Genomic DNA, 20,146 nt, shown 5'->3' on the forward strand with positions numbered 1-20,146 from the left:
AAAATTCTCTGCACCTACACATAGCTAGTAAATGTGGAGCAGTTTGGCAGAAAGGGGGAAGGGCTTAAGATGCAACATTTTGTGCCAAAACTGAGCAAATTTTTTTCCATTTATCCTCTAGCCCTTACTTTTATTCCTTGTTCTCCCGGAGGTCCTCTGGGCCCCTACAGAATAGAAATAAATGACAGTACATCAGCGAAACGGCGTCGCAATCCCTATAATCACATATTGTTAGGGTCATGAAAATGTGTCATATAATTAGATTGGAACTCACTCGATCACCTGGATCTCCGGGTCGTCCTTGTTCACCGGGGAAGCCTTCTCCTGCCTCTCCCTGGAACAGAAAGTCATCGCAACGACTCAAAATCGAGATTTATCCCTCCCCCTAAAAAAAATACAAAATAATGATGCTGGCCAAGTCATGGGGATTACCTGTAGGGGGCGCTGTCGCGACTCTGATGCCTAAGGAGGGCCAATTATGACCCCTCAGTGGTAACCAGCATGTCATGCTTGGTATTATACTAAGGCCATGGAGACTCACTTAACTTCTGCCCATGACTAATGAACTGCTGACGTAACAGTCACTTACCTTGTCGCCTTTTAGTCCTTGAAGTCCTGCTAGCCCCCGGGGCCCTGGTGATCCGTTTTGACCAGGCGGACCCTTTAAAATAAAGATGGAGATATTTTGCTTACATGATTTATTCAATTCTAGGTAAACTGTGACTTTTCTTATGGCTCCACTTACTGGACTTCCCGGCTCTCCCTTGCTGGCCACACCATTGACTAATCCTGGAAGACCCTGCAAGATGGAGAAGTGATTTAATTGTATGGGCAATGTCCTGATAGGAATATCAGATAGGTTGGGGGTGGGGAATCCTGTAGGGTTGGCTCCTTCTATGGAAAAACATATTGCATAAGGCAAAGCTCCTGATATCCTTACCTTCAGGGATGAAATATTGTATTTTAGCATCCATTATATAATATAAAAATGGCGTACTGTAATAGTTTGCATTATCACAAGATAGCAAGAGTTGACAACCTCTGTCACGAACCAGATAAGAGCTCTGTATAGTTGTCACCGGCCTCTATGACCTGCAATGTAGTATCCGCTTTCCCATAAACTAATATCAGCTCATTCTGTAGTAATATTTCCTCACTAGTGGTAGATAGGAGTGACCTCTAGTGGTCGGGTTGTAGAACTGCACTTTTTACGACAAGTATAAATTGTGTTGAGTCTTATAGTCAGGTAATAGGTAATATGAAGTGCACTTACTCTCTCACCTCGTTCTCCTTTTTCTCCCTGGCAGAAAATAAGTGACACAAATTCATTTTATGTTTAGATGAAGCCCATTAGATTTTTTTAAATACTTTGCCTGAAATTAATTTTCAGTTAATTTGCCTTCTTGTCCATAGAATTCAATATTATGGCTTAACTTTTTCCCCCATAAGGGTCAGTATAATAGTAATTATATAATTATCCACTTGAGATGAAAGGGGTTTTCCAAGACTTTAATGCTGATGACCTATAGGTCATCAGTATCTGATCAATGGGGGTCTGATACCCGGGACCCCCGCCAATCAGCTGCTCGAGAAGGCAGCGACGCTTGCAGTAGCACCGTGGCCTTCTCTCAGATTTTCCTACGACACGTTCATCGTTCTCGTGGCCTAGGCATAGCTCAGCCCCATTGACATGAATGGGGCTGAGCTGCGATACCAAGCACGGCCACTACACTATGTACGGCGCTGTGCTTGGTGAGCACAAAAAAAGGCTGCGGCGCTCGCAGGCACACCGATGCCTTCTGGAAGAGCTGATCAGCGGGGTCCCAGGTGTTGGACCCCCCACTTATTAGCTACTGATGACTAATCCCGAGGATAGGTCATCAGTATTAAAGTCTTGGAAAACCCTTTTAATATTATATTATCACAGTATTTTTGGACACGGGGGCAGTACATAAAGAAATCTCTGCATTACATGGGATCGCAGCGACATAGAAAATGACCTTCACTGATTGTCCTGAAACACCTGGAGGTCCGCTGGGTCCTTCTGGTCCAGGTTGTCCTAGAGTTCCTGGTAATCCTCTCTGTCCCGGGATTCCAGGCTGACCAGGAGTTCCCTAATAATAATAAAAAAGAATAAAAAAAATCATTAGTGCGTTACTAGCTATATCGCTGTAAATGCGGTACTACTAATAATTAATTACCGCCAGTAGCCCTTGTACTTGGTGCAGAATTTTCAGATCTTAAAAGCACCAAAATTTAAAGGGATGTTCTAGGATTATAAAATAGGGCCTTTTTTTTTTTAAACAGCGCCACTCTTGGTCAGTATCTGGTATAGCAGCTTACATTTAAATGGGGATCAACTGCAATCAGGGGCGGATTGGCCATAGACCTCCCAGGGAAATTTCCCGGTGGGCCGATGCCCAGGGGGCTGCCTTGGCCCTCCTCACGGCTGGCCAGTGAGAGTTTTTGGGGATGTATTTTGTGCTCATATGGGCAGTATTTTGTGATGAACTGTGGTATTTGGCTCTGTTGGGGTGATATAATGTGTGACAATATGGTACTGCTGGCCCTGACTTCCATCAATTTGTACCCGATTACTAAACGGGGCCACTTTTAGGCCTCTTTCACTCGGGCGTCATGTTTTTTGCCCGGATAAGAGGCGGGTGCGTTGCGGGAAAATGCAAGATTTTTCCGCGCGAGTGCAAAACATTGTAATGCGTTTTGCACTCGCGTGAGAAAAATCGGCATGTTTGGTACCCAGACCCGAACTTCTTCACAGAAGTTCGGGTTTGGGTTAGGTGCTGGGTAGATTGTATTATTTTCCCTTATAACATGGTTATAAGGGAAAATAATAGCATTCTTAATACAGAATGCATAGTACAATAGCGCTGGAGGGGTTAAAAATAAATAAAAAATAATTTAACTCACCTTAATCCACTTGCTCGCGCAGCCCGGCTTCTCTTCTGTCTTCTTCTTTGCTGTGTGCAGGAAAAGGACCTGTGGTGACGTCACTCCGGTCATCACATGATCCATCACCATGGTAAAAGATCATGTGATGGACCATGTGATGACCGGAGTGACGTCACCACAGGTCCTTTTCCTGCACACAGCAAAGAAAGAAGACAGAGGAGAAGCCGGGCTGCGCGAGCAAGTGGATTAAGGTGAGTTAAATAATTTATTTTTTATTTTTAACCCCTCCAGCGCTATTGTACTCTGCATTCTGTATTCAGAATGCTATTATTTTCCCTTATAACCATGTTATAAGGGAAATTAATAATGATCGGGTCTCCATCCCGATCGTCTCATAGCAACCGTGCGTGAAAATCGCACCGCATCCGCACTTGCTTGCGATTTTCACGCAGCCCCATTCACTTCTATGGGGCCTGCGTTGCGTGATAAACGCACAATATAGAGCATGCTGCGATTTTCACGCAACGTATAAGTGATGCGTGAAAATCACCGCTCATGTGCACAGCCCCATAGAAATGAATGGGTCAGGATTCAGTGCGGGTGCAATGCGTTCACCTCACGGACAGAATCTAGAAGCCATATATAAGCATACTGCTTTTGGGTAGACTATTCATGCTGTGCTGTATAATAAATGCATAGCAGTGGTCTCCCCCTGGTGGTCATATGTGGTATTTCAAGCCTGAAAATGAGACTAATAACTACTATTATGTCCTAAAAGGGTGTACCAATTTTAGGCACACCTCATAGCTCAGGTGTACAGCTTCTGTTTCAATCACTAACAGCAAGCAGAGATCTTGAAAATAGAACACAAAATATATTACAAAAGAATTGCAGAACTTTACAGGTTAGCCTTATTGACGTAAAGGTGGAAAACTCGGATGATGTCACACAGGGAGATAGTTTATTGTACTTACCGGATTGCCCGGTTCGCCTTTTCGGCCTGGCACCCCTCCTCCGCCGTTAATCACCTCCCCGGGTTCACCCTATGCAGAGATGATATAGGACCTTATCATATGGGTAATAATGATAAGTGCCTGTGGTTCAGCCCTGGAGAAAATCTTAATACTAGGCGACCGTAGAGTAATAGGGCCACAGTGCCCCCGACACTGAGGTAGGAACACCAGCCCACGTGCACCCTGGTTGCTAGGAACACAAACTTTTTCCATTCATTCCAACAGAGGTAGCTGTCGGGTAGAATCAGGGGGAAAATGGCTTTAAAACATGTCAAATAAGACTCTCCCCACGTTGGGAGAAGGAAGGATCGGGCAGTTGTATTTCAACATGTTTCATCCTTTTGTTCTCAGGGAGATAAGCCACCGTCCAGCAGCTCTCCCTATAGAAAGCACATCCATACTAGCTGAGTGGGGGGTTGTCAAGTAAGATACTTGATGTGTATGGCCAGCCTCAAACTTACCGGTAATCCTCTCTCTCCTCTTGGACCAACTGGACCTGCAGGTCCGCCTTCCCCCTAAGAGACCAGAACAATATAGGTTAAGTGAATGGAGTAATAGTCGAGTGTTCCTATATGAAGGTAGGTCCTCTGACTACTTACCGCTTCCCCCTTCTCGCCTTGAGATCCTTTACTCCCCTAAAATACAACAATGTATCCTTTCCATCAAATCATTTTAAAACACACTGATACAATGTACATTAGAATAATGATATGGGGTGACTCACCGGGGTGCCAGGCGTTCCATTACTACCAGGGCGGCCGGGACTTCCTGGGAGACCATCACCTCCTGGCTCTCCCTATAAGAACAAGTCATGTACGTATCTGTTGCAATGCCATTCAGAATGGAGGCACCTGAGACATAGTTTTAGAATGTGTCCGCCACTTTAAGTGGGAGGAGCCTGTGTGGCAAGTCTAGACCATAGTAGGGGTATGCCATGCCATTTCTTTTCTAGAGTGTACCTAACCAGCTGATCTATCTGATACAGTGAATACAAGGGCCCTTTAAGAGATTTCTTCTTAAAGGGCACCTGTCATTTACAAACAAGGTGGAGTCATCAATTCTGTAGCAGAACTAATATCAAAGAGTCGGAAAAGTCTCTACCTGTAAAACACAACTTGAAAATTTAAAGGGACACTCTAGAAAAAATTGTGATACATTGTATAAACTCTAGTGCAGGACCCGAGGGGGTGGAGCATGACAGGAATTCAAAGCAACCAAAGGGAGAATCTTTGTATCATGCTCCGCCCCTCCTCAAAGCTGTAACTGAAATTGACAAATAAGGTGGGCGTGACTTAATGTGAAAGGGTGGTACTTTGATTAAAAGGTGTGGCTTAAAATAAAAGGGGTGTGGCAGTTTCATACTTGGTCATTGTCTGATCTATCTGTGCAATATTTTGGTTACTCACAGTTTCTCCCTTCTGTCCTCTTGTGGCTGTACCCTCTCCAGCAGGGCCACGGGGTCCAACTGGCCCCTGTGGACCAGGGGGACCTGGTCGACCCTGAAATATAAAAAAATATTTTTCATTTTCAATGACTGTAACGTGTTTTTTTTAACTGGAGAAATGTCACATCTTTCATATGATCTCTATGGTGTTGATACGCACGGGGTCTCCTGGTGGTCCTGTTGATCCTGGGCGGCCGCTGCTCCCCTAAAAGAATATGTCGTTTTAAAAAAATATCTTGACAGTAAATACTTAATGACAGCCATAGAGTTAACTCTGTGACTGTGAATATATCGGGGTACAGGGGCGGTACTTACTATTTCTCCTTTCTGACCTCTCTCGCCCTAAACGTAGAAGAAAAATTATGGATGGTTAGCCAGGAGAGAACTGAACTGACAATGTTCATGGGGGCACTTTGGGCCTGTTCCCGCTGGCACCCTGGGCCTGTTCCCGCTGGCACCCTGGGCCTGTTCCCGCGGGCACCCTGGGCCTGTTCCCGCGGGCACTCTGGGCCTGTTTCCGCTGGCACTCTGGGCCTGTTCCCGCTGGCACTCTGGGCCTGTTCCCGCTGGCACTCTGGGCCTGTTCCCGCTGGCACTCTGGGCCTGTTCCCGCTGGCACCCTGGGCCTGTTCCCGCTGGCACCCTGGGCCTGTTCCCGCTGGCACTCTCGACCTGTTCCCGCGGGCACTCTGGGCCTGTTCCCGCTGGCACTCTGGGCCTGTTCCCGCTGGCACTCTGGGCCTGTTCCCGCTGGCACTCTGGGCCTGTTCCCGCTGGCACTCTGGGCCTGTTCCCGCTGGCACCCTGGGCCTGTTCCCGCTGGCACTCTCGACCTGTTCCTGCGGGCACTCTGGGCCTGTTCCCGCTGGCACTCTGGGCCTGTTCCCGCTGGCACTCTGGGCCTGTTCCCGCTGGCACCCTGGGCCTGTTCCCGCTGGGACTCTGTGCCTGTTCCCGCTGGCACTCTCGACCTGTTCCTGCGGGCACTCTGGGCCTGTTTCCGCTGGCACTCTGGGCCTGTTCCCGCTGGCACCCTGGGCCTGTTCCCGCTGGCACCCTGGGCCTGTTCCCGCTGGCACTCTGGGCCTGTTCCCGCGGGCACTCTGGGCCTGTTCCCGTGGGCACTCTGGGCCTGTTCCTGCGGGCACTCTGGGCCTGTTCCCGCTGGCACTCTGGGCCTGTTCCCGCTGGCACTCTGGGCCTGTTCCCGCTGGCCCTCTTTGGCAATTAATGGCATTGTGGATCCCCTGATGCTGTTTATGGGGTCCCTCTGGCACCTCTGACACTGTCAGTGTGGGTGTTCTGGGGATGTTAAAATAAACTCTACCACTTTTTATTTTTGGTCCCAGGAATTTATCAGATCATCTGGCACTATTTATTAGGGTCCTTTGTCTATATATATGAGGGTCCTTCATCACTATTGGGATCCTCCGGCACTGTTATTTGGGCACTACTTCACTGTAAATGGGGGAACATGGCAGTGGGTAAACGGCACTATTTTGGGGAGCATTCTGGATGTCATTCGGAGGGTATAGTTCTTATGTTATAAGTAAAGGCAATGCTGAGGATAGTTGTCCATACACTACTACATTCATCATGCTCACCTGCGGGCATTGCACCGTACAAGGCTCCTAAAGGAAACAAAAAAAGATTGAAAAATCCCCCAATACCAGAAATTTTACAGTTGTTTACACAGATTTTATGCTTATAATAGTGCTGGGACGTTATAAGAGGAGCGGCTGATATCGTTTATACATATGGATGTCAATGTCTGAAGGCTCTCGGCACTGGAGATATACAGTAGTGATCATGGGGGGCAGGGATCTGCCTTTCCTCTCCCCACCTCACATGTGGGCTAGTCTATAGAACATTGACCCAGAACTTACTTCCACTTGGGTGACCGTACATATCGCCTCTGCCATAGGATCCATGAGGCTGTTCAGGTTTGCACTATCCGCTGTGTAAAAGACGTTCCGCGGGCTCTGACCAGAGACTATTCTACGTAGCTGTTCCTGGTCAGCTCCATTCGTTCCTACTGCCAAAACCCGAATACCTGGAGAAAGACAAAGAGGGTGCTTAAACTACATCACCCATCATCCTAAGCAAGTTGTGCTGCCCTGCTTTAAAGAGGACCTGTCTCCTCTCCTGATGTCTGTTTTAGTAACCGCTTGCATTCCCCATGTAATAACAATTCTGGAGCATCTATTCTTATGACTCTACGATAAGCCATTCTTCTATTATCCCTACTAGAAATTATAAATGAATTGCTAGCAGTCTGCATGGAAGGTCCAGCTGGGTGTTACCAGTTGGGGGGGGGGTGTCCCTGCACTGTCCAATCAGTGCGGCCAGTGGCAGACGGACACATCCCTAAATCCAATACCAAACAATGCATGCAACATGATGATACACTGTGTCATTTACCTGTAGCTGTGAGGGCATTCGCTGCTTGTAGAACATCATCTGATGATGGAGTATCTGCAAAAATTACCAGAACACCAGGAACATTCTGCCTTCTGCCGTAGGCCCGGGTGAATAGATAGTTCCTTGCAAAATCTATGGCACCACCTGAAGAGGAACAGATGTAATATGGTCATAGCTGGGCACAGTGGAGAATAATGGAGATTGCACTCACTATTCTGCTGGTGGAGTCACTGTGTACATACATTACATTACTTATCCTGTACTGGTCCTGAGTTACATCCTGTATTATACTCCAGAGCTGCACTCACTATTCTGCTGGTGCAGTCACTGTGTACATACATTACATTACTTATCCTGTACGGATCCTGAGTTACATCCTGTATTATACTCCAGAGCTGCACTCACTATTCTGCTGGTGCAGTCACTGTGTACATACATTACATTACTTATCCTGTACGGATCCTGAGTTACATCCTGTATTATACTCCAGAGCTGCACTCACTATTCTGCTGGTGGAGTCACTGTGTACATACATTACATTACTTATCCTGTACTGGTCCTGAGTTACATCCTGTATTATACTCCAGAGCTGCACTTACTATTCTGCTGGTGCAGTCACTGTGTACATACATTACATTACTTATCCTGTACGGATCCTGAGTTACATCCTGTATTATACTCCAGAGCTGCACTCACTATTCTGCTGGTGCAGTCACTGTGTACATACATTACATTACTTATCCTGTACTGATCCTGAGTTACATCCTGTATTATACTCCAGAGCTGCACTCACTATTCTGCTGGTGCAGTCACTGTGTACATACATTACATTACTTATCCTGTACGGATCCTGAGTTACATCCTGTATTATACTCCAGAGCTGCACTCACTATTCTGCTGGTGCAGTCACTGTGTACATACATTACTTATCCTGTACTGGTCCTGAGTTACATCCTGTATTATACTCCAGAGCTGCACTCACTATTCTGCTGGTGCAGTCACTGTGTACATACATTACTTATCCTGTACTGGTCCTGAGTTACATCCTGTATTATACTCCAGAGCTGCACTCACTATTCTGCTGGAGCAGTCACTGTGTACATACATTACATTACTTATCCTGTACTGATCCTGAGTTACATCCTGTATTATACCCAGAGCTGCACTCACTATTCTGCTGGTGGAGTCACTGTGTACATACATTACTTATCCTGTACTGGTCCTGAGTTACATCCTGTATTATACTCCAGAGCTGCACTCACTATTCTGCTAGTGGAGTCACTGTGTACATACATTGCTTATCCTGTACTGACCCTGAGTTACATCCTGTATTATACTCCAGAGCTGCACTCACTATTCTGCTGGAGCAGTCACTGTGTACATACATTACATTACTTATCCTGTACTGGTCCTGAGTTACATCCTGTATTATACCCAGAGCTGCACTCACTATTCTGCTGGTGGAGTCACTGTGTACATACATTACTTATCCTGTACTGATCCTGAGTTACATCCTGTATTATACTCCAGAGCTGCACTCACTATTCTGCTGGTGCAGTCACTGTGTACATACATTACATTACTTATCCTGTACTGATCCTGAGTTATATCCTGTATTATACTCCAGAGCTGCACTTACTATTCTGCTGGTGGAGTCACTGTGTACATACATTACATTACTTATCCTGTACTGATCCTGAGTTATATCCTGTATTATACTCCAGAGCTGCACTTACTATTCTGCTGGTGGAGTCAATGTGTACATACATTACATTACTTATCCTGTACTGATCCTGAGTTACATCCTGTATTATACTCCAGAGCTGCACTCACTATTCTGCTGGTGCAGTCACTGTGTACATACATTACATTACTTATCCTGTACTGATCCTGAGTTATATCCTGTATTATACTCCAGAGCTGCACTTACTATTCTGCTGGTGGAGTCACTGTGTACATACATTACATTACTTATCCTGTACTGATCCTGAGTTACATCCTGTATTATACTCCAGAGCTGCACTCACTATTCTGCTGGTGCAGTCACTGTGTACATACATTACTTATCCTGTACTGATCCTGAGTTACATCCTGTATTATACTCCAGAGCTGCACTCACTATTCTGCTGGTGCAGTCACTGTGTACATACATTACTTATCCTGTACTGATCCTGAGTTATATCCTGTATTATACTCCAGAGCTGCACTTACTATTCTGCTGGTGGAGTCACTGTGTACATACATTACATTACTTATCCTGTACTGATCCTGAGTTACATCCTGTATTATACTCCAGAGCTGCACTCACTATTCTGCTGGTGCAGTCACTGTGTACATACATTACATTACTTATCCTGTACTGATCCTGAGTTACATCCTGTATTATACTCCAGAGCTGCACTCACTATTCTGCTAGTGGAGTCACTGTGTACATACATTGCTTATCCTGTACTGACCCTGAGTTACATCCTGTATTATACTCCAGAGCTGCACTCACTATTCTGCTGGAGCAGTCACTGTGTACATACATTACATTACTTATCCTGTACTGGTCCTGAGTTACATCCTGTATTATACCCAGAGCTGCACTCACTATTCTGCTGGTGGAGTCACTGTGTACATACATTACTTATCCTGTACTGATCCTGAGTTACATCCTGTATTATACTCCAGAGCTGCACTCACTATTCTGCTGGTGCAGTCACTGTGTACATACATTACATTACTTATCCTGTACTGATCCTGAGTTATATCCTGTATTATACTCCAGAGCTGCACTTACTATTCTGCTGGTGGAGTCACTGTGTACATACATTACATTACTTATCCTGTACTGATCCTGAGTTACATCCTGTATTATACTCCAGAGCTGCACTCACTATTCTGCTGGTGCAGTCACTGTGTACATACATTACTTATCCTGTACTGATCCTGAGTTACATCCTGTATTATACTCCAGAGCTGCACTCACTATTCTGCTGGTGCAGTCACTGTGTACATACATTACATTACTTATCCTGTACTGATCCTGAGTTATATCCTGTATTATACTCCAGAGCTGCACTTACTATTCTGCTGGTGGAGTCACTGTGTACATACATTACATTACTTATCCTGTACTGATCCTGAGTTACATCCTGTATTATACTCCAGAGCTGCACTCACTATTCTGCTGGCTATCTGTAGACTATATTAAGCAGTTATTATGGGCACATTACCAATGGTGGTCCCGCTGGGATCAGAGAACGGGATGTTCTGAATTTGTTGCAGAACTGACCGCAGCTCGCTGGAACGGTTCAGCAGGACTGAGGGACGCTGCCGGAAACTGTAGGCTCCAATTGCAATCTTAAAAAAAGACATTAAAAGTAAGAATTAACAAGATGACGGCATAACTGCTGGGCGTGCAGAGGTCACACCCTGAATCTGGTGCCTGAGGGGCTCCCGTGGCCCCTCGACTATATACCAGGACAGTAGTCACATCTCCACAAGGCTCCATTATTTTCCATGGAGTTGTAGCTGCAGTGGTTACAGTATGTGCCCTGGTAAACCATATTGCGGCACAGTGTTGTTGGTCGCCATGTGGGCTGCTGGGCATTGAGAAGTACCTGCGTAGCATCGGGTCCCAGCTGCCCCACTGAGGACACGGCCTGTGAGAGGAACCTTTTGATGTTCTCCTCGTTGTACTGATTATCCTGAGTCGTGTGCACCATGAACACAATGTCCGTCCTACCGGTCCCACAGACTGTGGAGGAAAAAAATTCAGAAATAACGGATATTTCCAATATGGTCCACTGCGATGGTACCAATACTATCAGATATACTGACCGGTGTTGGCTAGGATCGACACAGCTTCACTCTCCCGGCTCCCAACTTGAGAGATCACACGGAACTGATAGCGGGCGCCGGCGAGAAGGTTGTCGATGTCATAGTACCTCACGTCCCCAGACACCTGCCGGCTTGATTCGGGTCCACCTTAAAAATTGAAAACATCAAGTCAAAACCATAACTATGGGATGCACCACCCATGAGGACTGCAGCTCAGGCTGTACCCTTCCCTCCCTGTAGGGGGCTACATTATGGTAGATATAGAGCCCATCGTTGCCCTTTCTCGGCCTCCTGGTGGAAGGTGCACTTTCACTTTGGAATCTGGATGCACTCATCCATGAGGTACTTGTACTTACCATCTACCCGTCTCCAGTAGATTAGGTATCCGGTGCTTCCAGGTGCTTCTGACCAGGTAAGTCTCACCCGTTGACGTGATACATCTGTTACTCTGAGATCTCTCACAGGATTTGCCTGAATGTCCGCTGGAAACACAAAAAGCAAAGAATTTTACATGACTCAGAAGGGTGATTTTCTTCATATGAAGATGGAGACAGTCACGCAAGGTAGAGGTTTGGTTATCACTCGTATGCAAGCGGTGTGGACTGACTACGCCACTGACTGGCTATACTATGGAGGGGCGCGACTAAACACCTACCTGGTCTTCTTCAGTAGAGCCTCTGATGGTGAGGATAGGCTTGGGCCCTTAGGGTAGTTGCCAGGTGCCACTCCACAGCAGTCCCCGAGTCAGTGGCAGCTGACCAGGGGGTCAGAGTACCTGGTGCAAGCACCGAGGGGGAAGTACGTGGTCGGGAAGTCTGGGGTCAGGGCAGGCAGAGATCAAGCAAGGTCCGTAAACAAAGTCAGAGGCAGAAGGCAAACAAGCAAGGTCCGTAAACGAGGTCAGAGGCAGGTGGCAAACGGGCAAAATCCAATAATTCCTAAAGCTACTTGCTGCCCGCGCTTGTCAGCGCGGCGCATAGCAGCAGGAGGGAAAGATGGAGCCCGTGCCCGTGGGTAGGGGCAGCAGCGCCGGGACGGACCGCTAGGCTAACAATCACTAGTCAAGAAGATCAAGACTGTTACAAGAAAGTAATACAAAGGGCCATGCCCACCTCAAAGTGGACCCAATGACTACCATTGGGGTCCATGAAAACCAACGCAGATCCTCCTACAATAAGGAAGAAGGACTTGGTCTGAAGGTCAACCTACCGTCTCTTCTACATGAATGGGAAACCAAGAGTTGGGTCAACCAGGGCCAGTCTTTGGGGTATGTTTGGTATTCAAAATGAGTACTAGGAGGGTAGCCTCAATTTAAAAAATCCCCTTTCTGGAATGCAAACGTTGCATGTTGTGTCTCTGAACTATTCCTAGGCTCAAAGAACTGGATTCCCCCCCCCCCCCACACTTCCATTAAACTAAGGTCTAAAATGGACCCAGTGACTACCATGGGTACCATGAGAACTGATGCAGATCCCCCTACAATAAGGAAGAGGGAAATGGTTTAAGGGTCAAATTACCTTTTGTTCAACAAGAATGGGAAACCAAGGGTTGGGTCAACCAGGGCCAGTCTTTGGGATATGTTTTGCTTCCAGAACCAGTACCAGGAGGATGGCCCCAATTTGTAGGACCCCCTTTTTGGAATGCATGTCCCATGTTGTATCTCTCAACCATCCTTGGGCTGATAGATCAAACAACTAAGGTCGGACCCCCCCCCCCCCCCCCCCACAGCCATTAGACTAAGGTCTGAAGTGCGCGCAGTTGACGCTGTGACCGGGCAATGACAATGGCGAGTAACACTCATCACATCTCAATGGATTAACTTACGTGTTGTCACACTCGTAGAGACCGGTTCCCCCTGACGATTGCCCACCAGTGCCGTGACTTTGACGACATATCGGACACCTGGCTCCAGGTCGACCAGCTCGAATGAGCTGGCATTACCCGTCACCTCTCTAGTTTGTTCGGGACCACCTAAGGAAACAACAAAAGTCATCGGGTCAACTCTTATATAGTGAATGCAATGTGGTGTGATACTATTGGTGTATACAGAGGAACCTGCACTGATGGATCCCATTAGTCCAGAAACCAAAGCAGCATGGTGGAAATGGGTGCAATGCAGTCACGACATGGACCTTTGCAGAAGGGTGTCTTTCAGCAGATTTGTACCTATGACACTGGCTGACCTGTTACATGTGCGCTTGGCAGCTGAAGGCATCTGTGTTGGTCCCATGTTCCTATGTGCCCGCATTGCTGAGAAAAATTATGTTTTAATATATGCAAATGAGCCTCTAGGAGCAATGGGGGCGTTGCCATTACACCTAGAACCTCTGCTGTCTCTCAACTGCCACGTCTTCTGCACTATCATTGACAGGGCCAAGCATGATCCAGCATAAACTGCCTGGTCCTGTCAATCAAATTGCAGAGGGCACAGTTGCAGAGAGAGCAGAGCCTCTAGGTGTAAAGGTAACGCCCCCATTGCTCCTACAGGCTCATTTGCATATATTAAAACATCATTTTTCTCAGCAATGCGGGCACATATGGACATGGGACCAACACAGATGCACATGTAACAGGTCAGCCAGTGTCATAGGTATAAAACTGCTGACAGATGCCCTTTAATGTGTGGAACAACAGAACAGACAAGACGCGCCTCAAACGTGGCAGGTTTTGCAAAACTGGGTGGCAATGTTTGGGCTTCCATGTAGCCGAGCACTGGATGCCGATAGGACACCCTATGGTTAAACCACCGATAAATTATAACGGCGATATTGCAGTACCCGTGTATTAGGGCAATTGGAGCTCATACCCTCCTCCGGGCTCCAGGAGACTCTATAGGATGTAGCTCCTTGAACCCCGACCCATGTCACTCTTATGATATTTTGGCTTTCAAATATCCGCAGACTTGTCACAGCGCCAACCTCCTGCCGAGCTGCAAAAGAATGCGAAGAAACCATTACACATTAGTGGATGAGAGCGATTTTCACTATGATATGTTTTCATATCATTTCTGCCCATATAATATCACCAGATCATTCCAAGATAATAAATAATATTGCCGTATAGTGCCCAACTAACATGTAGTGCCATCTAGTTCCCATATAATACTGCCATAAATAATAACACCATATAGAAGCCAAACAACATGTAGTCTCACATAGTACTGCCATCTAGTTCCCACAGAATACTAACATAAATAATACTGCTGTATAGTGCCTAACTAACATGTAGCATCACATAATGCAGCTCTAGTTCCCACATAATTCTGCCATAAATAGTACTGTCGTATAGTGCCCAAATAGCATGTAGTAGCACATAGTACTGCCATCTAGTTCCCACTTAATACTACCATGAATATTACTATCAAATACCGCTGACATAATGCCACCACATAATACTGCCATAAATAATACTGCCTTATTGTAGCCAAATGACATACGGTATCACATAATACTGCCATCTAGTTCCCATATAATACTGTCATATAGTAGCCACATAACATGTAAGATGTCGTAGTACTCTCATCTAGCTCCCAAATAAAACTGCTATAATGAATTCCGCTATATAGTGCCCACATAACTTGTACTAATTACATATGGCTTCCATCGTGTTCCCACATAATTCTGCCATAAATAACACCACCATATAGTGCCCAAATAACATCTAGCATCATATAATGCTTCCATCTAGTTCCCACATAATACTGCAATTCAATACCCTAATAATCTTGCCCTCTACCTGTTTGTGCAACAATCGATACGGGTTCACTCTCCGTGGTGCCGATCAGAGTGGAGACGAAGATGGTGTAGGCCGTCCCAGGCAGTAAGTCTGTGATGTCTATGGACGTTACATCCCTGGTCACCAACCTGGAAACCTCAACACCTGGAAGTACAAGCAGCATATTACAAAGTGCACGGTATTATTACGTGTGTAAAGGTGGACCGTAAACTTGCAGTCATGGTCTATGACAGGGTGGGGCATGGGCTGGGGCGCCCCGGGGCAGCAACAAGCCACTCTGCCCTGGCCAGGGTATTTGGAGGGCACAAAGGAAAGCCTGGTTATAGCTCAATGCTTACATAATGATGCCTCACAGTGCCTAAAATGTACCGCCATGTAGTGCTGGAATGGTGCAGCTGATGAGATATTTTTTGCAGCCTGCACTGGGCTCAAGGGTTGGTGCATGCAATGGGGGAGGGAAAGGGGTGACCTACAGGTTCTGGGGCGGTCTACCATTAGGCCGTTTTACAAAGTGTATAAATACCGTCTCTGCGCCTCCAGGTGATCCTATAGTTTGTCGCTCTTGCAACCGGGCTCCACTGCAGGCGTATCGTATTGTCTCCAATACTAGTACTTCGCAAGTTTGTCACTTGGTCAACAGAATCTTCCTCTACAGGAATCAAATGGGTTATATGTAAGACGCAAGGGGTACGGTTGGGCAGACCAGACAACTTCTTATGGCTGCAACTCTACAGTGCATGCTGCACCATGTACAGGATTAGAAAACATGGCTGCATTCTTCAAGAAACAGCACCACACCTGTCCACAGGTCATGTATGGTACTGCAGCTTAGCTCCATTCACTTCAAGGATGGAGGTAAGCTGCAATACCACTCACAACCCACTGACAGGTGTGGCGCTGCGTCTGGAAGAATGCAGCTTTGTTTTTATAATCCTGTACTGTGACTATGCCTGGCGTAAAAGGAAAACTAGGCATCTGCCTAGGGCGGCACATTGACAATACCTGTTCGAACGGTGATGGTGGCAGGGCTGGTTTCAGTGCTGCCAATTAAAGCCGTCACCCCAATGACATAAACCGTGTTCCCCTGCAAAGGTTCAATGTCATAAGACGCTGTTCCTGCCGGTAGTGTCCTGCTAATCTCACGACCTTAAAAAACAGACATGTAAAAATGATAAAAAAAATGATAACAAAATGGATAAAAGTAGCTTAAAACTGCTTTAAAGAGAAACTGTCACCATGAAATGCAGTGTGGTCCGTGGGCAGCAAGTTCTAGAGCAGGAGGAGCGGAGCAGACTGATATAAAGAGAACCTGTCACCATGAAATGCAGGGTGGTCTGTGGGCAGCAGGTTCTAGAGCAGGAGGAGCGGAGCAGACTGATATAAAGAGAACCTGTCAGTCACCATGAAATGCAGTGTGGTCTGTGGGAAGCAGGTTCTAGAGCAGGAGGAGCGGAGCAGACTGATATAATGAGAACCTGTCACCATGAAATGTAGTGTGGTCTGCAGGCAGCAGGTTATAGAGCAGGAAGAGCAGAGCAGACTGATATAAGGAGAACCTGTCACCACGAAATTCAGTGTGGTCTGCAGGCAGCAGGTTATAGAGCAGGAAGAGCGGAGCAGACTGATATAATGAGAACCTGTCACCATGAAATTCAGTGTGGTCTGCGGGCAGCAGATTATAGATCAGGAGGAGCTGACCAGACTGATATAATGAGAACCTGTCACTGTGAAATGTAGTGTGGTCTGCAGGCAGCAGGTTATAGAGCAGTAGGAGAGGAGCAGACTGATATAAGGAGAACCTGTCACCATGAAATGCAGTGTGGTCTGCAGGCAGCAGGTTATAGAGCAGTAGGAGCGGAGCAGACTGATATAAGGAGAACCTGTCACCATGAAATGCAGTGTGGTCTGCAGGCAGCAGGTTATAGAGCAGGAAGAGCGGAGCAGACTGATATAAGGAGAACCTGTCACCATTAAATGTAGTGTGGTCTGCAGGCAGCAGGTTATAGATCAGGAGGAGCTGAGCAGACTGATATAAGGAGAACCTGTCACCATGAAATGCAGTGTGGTCTGCAGGCAGCAGGTTATAGAGCAGGAAGAGCGGAGTAGACTGATATAAGGAGAACCTGTCACCACGAAATGCAGTGTGGTCTGCAGGCAGCAGGTTATAGAGCAGGAAGAGCGGAGCAGACTGATATAAGGAGAACCTGTCACCATGAAATGTAGTGTGGTCTGCAGGCAGCAGGTTATAGATCAGGAGGAGCTGAGCAGACTGATATAAGGAGAACCTGTCACCATGAAATGCAGTGTGGTCTGCAGGCAGCAGGTTATAGAGCAGGAAGAGCGGAGCAGACTGATATAAGGAGAACCTGTCACCATGAAATGCAGTGTGGTCTGCAGGCAGCAGGTTATAGAGCAGGAAGAGCGGAGCAGACTGATATAAGGAGAACCTGTCACCATGAAATGTAGTGTGGTCTGCAGGCAGCAGGTTATAGATCAGGAGGAGCTGAGCAGACTGATATAAGGAGAACCTGTCACCATGAAATGCAGTGTGGTCTGCAGGCAGCAGGTTATAGAGCAGGAAGAGCGGAGCAGACTGATATAAGGAGAACCTGTCACCATGAAATGCAGTGTGGTCTGCAGGCAGCAGGTTATAGAGCAGGAGGAGCTGAGCAGACTGATATAAGGAGAACCTGTCACCGTGAAATGCAGTGTGGTCTGCAGGCAGCAGGTTATAGAGCAGGAAGAGCGGAGCAGACTGATATAAGGAGAACCTGTCACCATGAAATGCAGTGTGGTCTGCAGGCAGCAGGTTATAGAGCAGGAGGAGCTGAGCAGACTGATATAAGGAGAACCTGTCACCGTGAAATGCAGTGTGGTCTGCAGGCAGCAGGTTATAGAGCAGGAGGAGCGGAGCAGACTGATTCTATATAAGTTGTAGTTGGTCAGTATCACTATGACAATATCAAATTTGTACAGTGAATTTTCTATGCTTTTGTACTTCACTTTGGGGGAGATTTATCAAAACTGGTGAAAAGGAAAACTGGATTAGGTGCCCAAAGTAAGTAATCAGATTCCACCTGAAAAATGAAAGCCAGTTTTCACCAACTTTGATAAATCTCCCCCTTTATTTTTGAAAATAATTTGTCTTTGTGCCACCGCAGTCAAAGACTGGGGACTTTTTTATTTTTCAATTAATGGAGCTGTGCGAGAACCTGTTCTTTTTGTGGGACAAGTTGTATTTTATATTGCATTTTTGGGATGTCATTTGAACAAAAAAACATTCTCTTTGTTTTTCTTAATGTTTATATCTTTTTTACAATTTTCAACCTACTGGATAAATAATATGGTCTTACTTGTTGTACACAGGGGTGGACACAGACAGCGGTTGGCCCCTGTGCAAGAACCATATATGGGGCCCCTTGATCTCCAATCTTAAAGGGGTTCTCCAGGAATTAAAAAAATGAAAATACTATAATAAATATATTCACAAATACCTTTCATTACTTAGAATGGCTTGTTTTGTCTAGGGAGCAATCATTAGGAGAAAAAAAATGGCCGCTGTCCTATCAGTGCGCACAAAACCCGTCCTAATCACACAGGAGGACAAGTTACTTCACCACAATGAGCCATAGTGCTGCCTCATCCTCTTCTCTGCCTCTCAGGAATCATGACCCTGAATACAGATGAATCTCTGTGGGAATGGAGATGATGAGGAGACATGAGAGGAGGTGAGGTGAGGCTAATGAGCAGCAGCACTTGTATGCAGTCTCCATTACCACAGCCTGTCCTGTCCGTCCTCTCTGCACTTCATGTCTCCTCATGAACTAAATTCCCCAGAGATTCAGCTAAAGTTCTTATCATCTGCATTTAGGATCATAATCCCTGACGAGCAGAGAGGAGGATGAGGCAGCTCTTTACCTCAGTGTTGTGAAGTAACTTGTCCTCCTGTGTGATTAGGACAGGTTTGGGACAGCGGCCATTTTGTTCCCCTGATGATTGCTCCCCAGACAAAACGAGCCATTATTAATAATGAAAGGTATTTGAGAATATATTTATAATAAAGTAATATTTAAGTATTTTCATTTTCTTAACTCCCGGAGAACCCCTTTAAAATAGTACGCCCTTATGTCTCCAATAAATTGAACGAGAGAGGGAGCTCCTCTCAGAATTGCCATCTAAGGGGTTAAACTTTCCTGCTGTCTAGATATGCAGTATAGATACAATGTAACAAATGTGTCCTGAAACACTGTATCCATCTGCAGAGTAGGGGTTCCACATTACCGTCACTTTGCCTCCATGTGACCCTGTAACCAGTAGCTCTGGCAATCCCAGTCCACGCGATCCTAAGTCTGGTTGGTGTTGTCTCCACTACCCGAAGGTTTGCAACTCCGGCCACCACTGTGTCTTCTAAAAAAAAACAACACGTGTCAGTAAAAATGCTCAACGAAACAAAGGGCCTCAAGTGCAGGTGACATATAGAAATATCTGTAGTGCTATGCCGCGTTACAATGGACGCCCACCTGTCTTGACATTGATGGCCACAGGGTTCCCCTCTCTGGTCCCCACCACGGGCGTGATTCTCACTGTGTATGTGATGCCTTCTTGTATATCTGTGAGTTCATACGTTGTCTGGTCTCCAGGAAGCACCTGACTCCTCTCCGTCCCATCTACAGGTAACATATACATAGATGTATAATACATAGATACATAGATAGATAGATAGATAGATAGAAGCATGCCTGACTAAGGCCTCATTGTGTTGGGCTGAAACATTGCAAGGGAATAAACCGGGTCCACT

The 20,146-nt window shown here is 46.3% G+C and overlaps 1 protein-coding gene across 1 annotated transcript in view; it reads right to left on the reverse strand.

Moving 5' to 3' along the window:
* COL7A1 (collagen type VII alpha 1 chain) overlaps positions 1–20,146 on the reverse strand; it is a 92,384-nt gene that overhangs the window by 33,372 nt on the left and 38,866 nt on the right. The window contains exons 18-44 of the mRNA XM_044277444.1: positions 19,869–20,015; positions 19,630–19,755; positions 16,351–16,494; positions 15,872–15,997; positions 15,349–15,492; positions 14,420–14,542; positions 13,438–13,584; positions 11,970–12,095; positions 11,614–11,760; positions 11,394–11,530; positions 11,007–11,133; positions 7,789–7,932; positions 7,254–7,420; positions 6,972–6,998; positions 5,683–5,709; positions 5,528–5,572; positions 5,330–5,422; positions 4,648–4,719; positions 4,523–4,558; positions 4,385–4,438; positions 3,885–3,953; positions 2,001–2,114; positions 1,274–1,300; positions 746–799; positions 590–661; positions 275–334; positions 129–164 (exon numbers count right to left, since the gene is read on the reverse strand). Of these exons, the coding sequence (XP_044133379.1) occupies positions 129–164; positions 275–334; positions 590–661; positions 746–799; positions 1,274–1,300; positions 2,001–2,114; positions 3,885–3,953; positions 4,385–4,438; positions 4,523–4,558; positions 4,648–4,719; positions 5,330–5,422; positions 5,528–5,572; positions 5,683–5,709; positions 6,972–6,998; positions 7,254–7,420; positions 7,789–7,932; positions 11,007–11,133; positions 11,394–11,530; positions 11,614–11,760; positions 11,970–12,095; positions 13,438–13,584; positions 14,420–14,542; positions 15,349–15,492; positions 15,872–15,997; positions 16,351–16,494; positions 19,630–19,755; positions 19,869–20,015 (2,591 nt within the window). The remainder of the gene's footprint in view (positions 1–128; positions 165–274; positions 335–589; positions 662–745; positions 800–1,273; positions 1,301–2,000; positions 2,115–3,884; positions 3,954–4,384; positions 4,439–4,522; positions 4,559–4,647; positions 4,720–5,329; positions 5,423–5,527; positions 5,573–5,682; positions 5,710–6,971; positions 6,999–7,253; positions 7,421–7,788; positions 7,933–11,006; positions 11,134–11,393; positions 11,531–11,613; positions 11,761–11,969; positions 12,096–13,437; positions 13,585–14,419; positions 14,543–15,348; positions 15,493–15,871; positions 15,998–16,350; positions 16,495–19,629; positions 19,756–19,868; positions 20,016–20,146) is intronic.

The sequence above is a fragment of the Bufo gargarizans genome, chromosome 2 (assembly GCF_014858855.1).
Source record: "Bufo gargarizans isolate SCDJY-AF-19 chromosome 2, ASM1485885v1, whole genome shotgun sequence".
NCBI classification, from domain to species: domain Eukaryota; kingdom Metazoa; phylum Chordata; class Amphibia; order Anura; family Bufonidae; genus Bufo; species Bufo gargarizans.